Source organism: Apodemus sylvaticus, chromosome 17 (genome assembly GCF_947179515.1).
Source record: "Apodemus sylvaticus chromosome 17, mApoSyl1.1, whole genome shotgun sequence".
In the NCBI taxonomy this organism is placed as follows: Eukaryota; Metazoa; Chordata; class Mammalia; order Rodentia; family Muridae; genus Apodemus; species Apodemus sylvaticus.
Window position 1 is genome coordinate 71940030 of NC_067488.1, and position 7621 is coordinate 71947650.

A 7621-nucleotide genomic window follows, 5' to 3' on the forward strand; every position below is an offset into this window, starting at 1 on the left:
TGAGTTCCAGGACAGCCAGGGCTATACAGGGAAACCCTGTCTTGAAAAAAAACAAATCCAAAAAACCAAAAAAAGAAAAAAAAAGATTTCTTTTAGGCCTAGAGAGATGGCTCAGTGCTGAAAAGCACTGGCTGTTCTTCCAGCAGGCCCAGGTTCAATTCCTGCCAACCATAGGGTGGTTCATAACCAACTGTAATTAAAGTTCCAGGAGCTCTGACCCCCTCTCTGGCCTTTGCAAAGACCATGCATGAAAGCAGCATGTAGAAGCACATGTATGCAAACATTCATACACATAAAAATGATAAAATAAAAATATTTCTAAAATTTAAGTATTGTTTAATATTTTATTTTTAAATTTTTATTTATTTCAAATGATTTATTTATTTTTATGTGCACTGGTGTTGTGCCTGCATATACGTCTGTCTGAAGGTGTCAGGTCCTCTGGAGTTGAAGTTATAGACTGTTCTGAGCTGCCATGTGAATATTGGGAATTGAACCCGGGTTCTCTGGAAGAACAACCAGTGCTCTTAACCACTGAACCATCTCTCAAACCCCTATTTTATTATTTTTAATTAAGTGCAACTGCATGTCTACATGTGGGTGTGTGCATGTGAGAGCAAGTGCCCACAGAGGCCACAGGTGTCAGACTTGTAGGAGGTGAAGTTACGGATGGTTGTGATACACAGATGTGTGTGCTGGGAACAAACTCGGGTTCTCAGAAGAGCAGAAAGTGCTCCTAATCACCAAGGCATCTCTCCAACCCCTCCATGGTTCATTTTCAAGACATTCTTTGTCAGATGTAACATTTTCTGAGAGTGAGGATATTTTTGTTTGAAGTTTGCAACAGAATTACGGTTTTCTTTTTATTGTATTTCTTAAAATAACAAAAGAGCATGAGATTTGTTTTCTTTTGAGACATGGGATTTGTTCTCTCTGTAGCCCTGGCTGTCCTGGAACTCACTCTGTAGACCACCAGGATGGCTTCAAACTCACAGAAACCCACTTCCCCTTATCTCTCACATGCTGGGATCAAAGGCGTGTGCCACCATCATCCAGCCAGAGCATGGGATTTATAAGTCAGACATGGACACACACACACACACACACATATACACCCCGCTTTAAAAGGGTAAGAAGTTCAAACTACACAACCCAAAAGGCAAGTGAGAAGATAAGGGTGTGCGTCAGCCAGTGGCGTCATGAGGCAGACAGCTCTCACCTACACTAGAAGGTGCCGTGCACACACAGTGTGGTAATGTGCTTCAGAAGACATGTGTCTGTAATAGCATAGATGCCAACAAACTGGAAAGCTCACCAGGTACCACTGTCTTCCAGAGTGGCCCACCAGCTCAGCCCATCCTCTCTGGAGCAGCTCTTCCGCAAACACCATGCCATCTCTGTTTCTAGGAACAGCGATTCAGTGACACAGCCTGAGCAGCAGAGCCACGGGATGAGGTAGGTGTGGTTTGCTTCACAAAATCCCACTTATGGACCCAGGTGCCTGACTGGCCAGCTGCTAAGGTACCTAACAAAGCACAAGATGCTGGCCGGCACAGAATATTGTTTCTGCTCAGTGAACTATAGGCAAGCATTGACCTTTAGTGGGGCTTTGTGAGTCCTTAAATTAAATTCCAACTTCTTGGCCAAGACCAAGAGTTCTGTGAATTGTGGCTCACTGATGACATACGTTGCCCAATCATTATCTTAGTTTCAACACATCTGTAGAGTGAAGGATTGTGGGTCCATATTTAACTATGTCCTCTGCCTTCCCTTCCCTTTCCAGACCACCAGAGTAGTCCTAGATGCTAGAACTTTCCAACATGAATATGATAGGAGTGGTCCTAGATGATGCCTTGATCAACCAAGAAATCTCATGGAAAGGGACTCTAGAACTTCATAGGGTGAGCAATGAGAGGAGATGGACAAAGGGACACGGGGACACACTCCACAGGGTGTCCGATCAGTCCACGGTCAAGGAGAACTCACTTCCTCAGCCTCTAAAATTAGAAGGTATGCATAGAGCCTGTGGGGACCCTGGCATTTGTCATTGCTATGCCATTACTACACAGATTTACCAGAGATTGGTAAATTCCAAAACCTTTCCTATCACCAGCTGTATTAGTCAGGGTTCTCTAGGGTCACAGAATTTATGGAATGTCTCTCTATATATTATGGGAATTCATTGAAGCGACTTAGTCTGCAGTCTAACTAACCCAACAATGGGTGGCTGTGCATGGGAAGTCCAAGAACCTAGTAGTTACTCAGTCTCTTGAGGCTAGGTGTTTGAGCTGGTCTTTTGTGTAAGCTGGAATCCTGGAAAAAAATAGGTTGCAACATTTGTTCTGGCCATTAAGTACAAGCAGTCAAAGAAGAGTGAGCCTTCCTTCTTCCAATGTCCTTACGTAGACCTCCAGCATAAGGTATGATCCAGATTAAAGGTCCGTGCCACCACCCCTGGATTTGGAACTTGTTCTGTCCCAGCCTGGTCTTGAACTCAGAGACCCACTTGACTTAGTCTGCTGGGAATAAAGGCTTGTATTACCTTGCCTGGGCCTAAATTTTCTTGGCCACTATGCCTTAAGATCTGGACCAAAAGTGTGCCATCCCATGTCAAGATCCCAGTCAGGAGCCTGTGTCTTCCATACTCAAGATCTGGACCACAGGTGTGCCCTCCATTTCTGGATTGTAGCTCATTCCAGATGTAGTCAAGTTGACAACCAAAAATAGCCATCACACCAGAGAAAGCCTCTTGCTGGGGTGTCTGGTCCAGGTGACCATCTTACCTTCCATACAGCTATGTCCTTTGTGTTTTTCCTGCCCTCATCCTCAAACAGGCTCCAGACAGCAGACCCGAGGAACAGCAGCTCGGTGACTGAGTTCATCCTCGTGGGCTTTGAGCAGAGCTCCCCTTCCACCCGGGCTCTGCTCTTCACCCTCTTCCTGGCTCTCTACAGCCTCGCCATGGCCATGAATGGACTCATCATCTTCATCACGTGGACCGACCCCAGGCTCCACAGCCCCATGTACTTCTTCCTTGGACACCTGTCTTTCCTGGACATCTGCTTCATCACCACCACCATCCCGCAGATGCTGGTCCATCTGGTGACCAAGAACCACACTGTCTCCTTTGCCTCATGCATGACCCAGATGTACTTGGTCTTTCTAGTGGGCGTGGCCGAGTGCATCCTCTTGGCTTTCATGGCCTATGATCGTTATGTTGCCATCTGCCACCCACTGAACTATGCCCAGATCATGAGCCAGAAGGTGTGTGTCAGGCTGGTGTGTTCTTCCTGGACCTTCGGTATGGTCAATGGCATCTTTCTGGAGTATATGTCATTCAGGAATCCCTTCTGCAAAGACAACCACATAGAAAACTTCTTCTGTGAGGCTCCCATAGTGATCGCCCTCTCCTACGGGAATCCCGAGTTCAGCATGAAGTTGATCTTTGTGGATGCCATCGTGGTGTTGCTCAGTCCCATGGTGCTCATTGTCACCTCCTATGCCCGCATCCTGGCCTCCATCCTCCGCAGGGCCTCCTCCTCAGGCAGAGGTAAAACATTCTCGACTTGTGCCTCCCACCTGACCGTGGTCATCTTTTTCTACACCTCAGCCATGTTCTCCTACATGAATCCCCGCAGTACACATGGGCCTGACAAAGACAAGCCTTTCTCCCTCCTTTACACCATCATCACCCCCATGTGTAACCCCGTCATCTACAGTTTCCGCAACAAGGAAATGAAGGGGGCCATGGGGAGGGCTCTTGGGAGAGGCAGCCTGGCTCAGGCAGAGTCTGTCTAGAAGGAAGATCCTTAGGGAAGAAGTTCCCTCCACTGGACAGTGAAGAGTTAACTCCTCCTGGCCTCATCATTTCTGCCAGAGCCCAGGAATGAGCATTCATTGGCACCTTAGCATTGGACTCAAGATGAAATTTCTTTTGTGTCTGTGGTGGTTTGAATATGCTTGGCTAGTGAGAAGTAGCACTATTGGGACATATGGCCTTGTTAGAGGAAGTGTATCACTGTGTGCTCAGGCTCTGTGGTCTCCTAGAACTTAAGCTCTGCCCTGTGTGGAAAAGAGTCCCCTCCTGGTTGCCTACTCTTGGCTGCCTTCAGATCAAGATGTAGAACTCTCAGGTCCTTCAGCTCCATGTCTGCCTGTATGCCGCCATGCTTCCTGTCATGGTGATAATGGACTGAACCTCTGAACTTGTAAGCCAGCCCCAATTAAACGTTGTCCTCTGTAAGCGTTGCCTTGATCATGATGTCTCTTTACAGCAATGGAAACTCTAAGATAGTGTCCATATCTCATATCTCTGGTTGATTTTCAGCACAGACAAATCTTCTCTGACCATCATTTTTGGGGGGAGCAAAATTCTCTTCGAATTTCGCTGGCAACAGAGAGACAAGCTCAGGGAGCAAATCAGCACATCATAACTTGGTAGCCCATGTTGGTCAAACTTTAGGTGTCTGACCCCAACTTGCTTATTTTAGGCGTGTGTAAACACAGCACAGTCTGGTTGAAACCACTTCTGATGAGTAACTCAGTCCTGTGTACACAGCAGAGCCCACCAAAATCTCCTTGAGGAACCAAGTAGGCTAAATACAGATCAAACGTGACTGCATCAAAACTCTTTGTAAAGTACACATGACAGCTACCAGAAAGATAGGTTCTACAGACTGACTGAGGAAAAAATGAGTTTACCAGGAGGGTCCTAAGCCAGAGCATCCCTGGCCACACAGATCGCACAAAGGCCACCAGGCTAAAAAGCATGTTCTTCCGGTTGGAGAACATGTTTTGGGTTCCTTCCACTGAAGGAATAACCCCATGTGCTTGGCATCCTTGGTTCCCCTATTACATGACTGTGAGCACAGAGCCCTTGGTGCCCCCTACACCATAGGTAGTAACACACTTTCATTCTTGGAGTCAGAAGTGCAAGGCAAAAGAACTGATTTCATGAATTGAGGAAAATCAATTGAAGAAGACAATCAGATCAAGTTTCAGGAGCAGTAATGTGTGTGTGTGTGTGTGTGTGTGTGTGTGTTGTATGTATGTGTATATGTCTGTGGTTTGTGTGTGTCTGTGTGTGCATGTATGTGTGTGGTATGTGTGTTGTATATGTGTGTTGTATGTGTGTGTATGTGTGGAGTGTGTATGTGTGTGGTATGTAATATAAGTATGTGTATATGTGTATGTATGTGTGGTGTGTGTGGTATATATATCTCTCTGTGTGTATGGTGTGTGTATGTGTGTATGTGTATGTCTGTGAATGTGGTATGTGTGTATGTGTGTTTGTTACCTACATGTTCATGTGTGTTACTTACATGTATAGATGCAAATGTGTGTGTATTGATGAAAATATTCTGTCATACACTCAATTTTATTTACAAACGTTTCAAACTGTTTTTCGCTGTTGAGGCAGAGTCTCCACCTCTCGATGCCTTTAGTCTAGCCTCCTCAGTCCAGGAATTACCCAAGTGCACAGCCATTCTCTGTTCCTCCTGGAATGTCGTCACCTCCCTGGATACACATTGATACAGTTTAACCTTGCAGTGTTTGATGGATACACATTGATACAGTTTAACCTTACAGTGCTCAAAGCTTCCTTCTTGTCTCCTCTTTACTCCCAAGCAACTCACAGCTGGTGAGGTTGCCTGCCCCAGTCTTTCCCTTCCTTCCCCAGTCTCAATCCCTTTACCTGTGGTCTAGATCAGTGGCTCCCACTGATCAATTGGGCAATGTTGAAAAGAATTGCTGCTGGCATCTAAGAGCACACACCAGAACGTGCTATTCACCCTAAATAGTCAGGAAAACTTCGTGCCAAAACTTCATGTCCTAAGATCTCAACAATGGATAAATGTGGAAAGAGATGGAGGGCAGAAAAAGGAAGCTAGTGAGCACTGGCGGTGTGGGAAGAAAGGAGACACTTGATGCTGAGAGGAGAGCAGCACAGAGTCCGCTCTGCAAAGCTTTATCCAGCTGCCTGTGGTGAGACGGTCAGTGCCAGTGATCTGTACGTGTACTTGCAACAAAACCTGCTTTGAGGCCTCTGTGTGTGTTCCATCTGTCTGCCCCTACCTCTCCAAGTCTCCTGAGACCTTTCCAGTCCAGTCACACCCTCTGTCTGCTGATTGCAAGGCTCCAATTCAATCCCTGTACTTCCCCTGTGGTATCAGACCATGTTCCAGCCAGCCAGAAGCCACCCTTCCCTTGACCTCACCACCTTCACCTTCCAGTCTAGCTCATGCCCATCCCTTTCCCTTCTGCCCTTCTGCCCTGGGAACCCAATGAGCCCCATGTCCTGGGAAATGCCCTTCTGTAGGAAAACCTCCTCAAAATTTGTCTGTGGTCTCTGGTTCACTTGCAGGCTCCTCACTTGATCAGTATCTGTCGTTTTGGTCCTGAGCACTCTTGCTCTAGTCAGCTTTCTGTTGCTGTGATAAAGATCATGATCAAAGGCAACTTGGGAAGGAAAGTGTTGGTTCGGCTTACACAGCCTTTACTGAGGGAAGTCAGGATAGGAACTCAAGGCAAGAACCTGAAGGCAGGAACTGGAAGAGTGGTCAACAGAAGAGAGCTGCCTACTGCCTGCTCTCCATGCTCGAGCAGCTTGCTTTGGACACCTCAGGATCTTCTGCTCAAGGGATGTGTAGCCCACAGCTGTTGGGACCCTTTTACATCCATCACTCATCAATAAAATATCCCCCAGAGAATTGTCTTTCTGTATGTTCCTGCATTCAGTTTGTAAGTATTTTGGTGAGAAAACTTGAAGCTAGGTTCATCAAGGACATCGATCCACAGACACCTTTTTTGTTTGTACACTTGTGTGGTTTTTGGTATCAAAGCAGTGCTGGCTTCATCAAAAGAATTTGGGGGCAGTCCATAGAAATTTTAAAAAATAAAAGAAAATATGCCATCTCACCATGGACGCTGAGGTGTGTCACAGTGTGTCACACGGTATACATTTTTTGTCCAAACAGCTTTATTTGCAAGTGTTCATTGCAATGAGTCATTGATCTGGTTCATGTCCTCTGGCTTCTGCTACACAATCAATACTAGATCCTCACCAGGACTTCTCTCGGATATCCTGCTGTTGACCTATGTCATGAAGATCCTGCAGCTTTGGATCTGCAGGACCAGGGCCTTCACCTGCTCCAGCAGTTTATGAATGGGGTGGATATTGGATTTGTTAGCCCATCTGCTCGCCCATGACCACACCACCAGGGCCAGCTCTCCTGCTTTGCCAAGACGAGGGGCAGGGCCAGCTGCTCTTACACCCTCAGGACAACTCGATGCCCCGCCCCAATCTCTGCTGCCAGGGTCAGCCCTACTGTGCTGCCCAGGCAAGGTGCAGGACCTACTCTCCCAAGTGCTGTAGCTGTATCAATAACTTTTCAACGAGGGGTGGGAGTTCATGACCATCTTCCCTTTGCAAGCTGGGATTTTGCATGATCTGGCCTGAGCTCTTTCAGGTGTTGTGCATGCTGTCATAACTTCGGTTAGCTTATATGTGCAGTTGCCCTGTTGGGTCTGAAAAACATTCTTTACTTGTAGTCACATACCATCTCTGGATCTTACCGTCTTTGCACTCCCTCTTCTGCAAGAATCACTAACCCTTAAAAGG

The 7621-nt window shown here is 46.6% G+C and overlaps 1 protein-coding gene across 1 annotated transcript; it reads left to right on the top strand.

Moving 5' to 3' along the window:
* The first annotated feature begins 2796 nt into the window (after positions 1-2796).
* Positions 2797-3798, top strand: LOC127667405 (olfactory receptor 10AD1-like). Its single transcript, XM_052160382.1, has one exon. It carries the CDS (start codon positions 2797-2799, stop codon positions 3796-3798), a length of 1002 nt encoding a protein of 333 aa, XP_052016342.1.
* The last annotated feature ends 3823 nt before the right edge of the window (positions 3799-7621 follow it).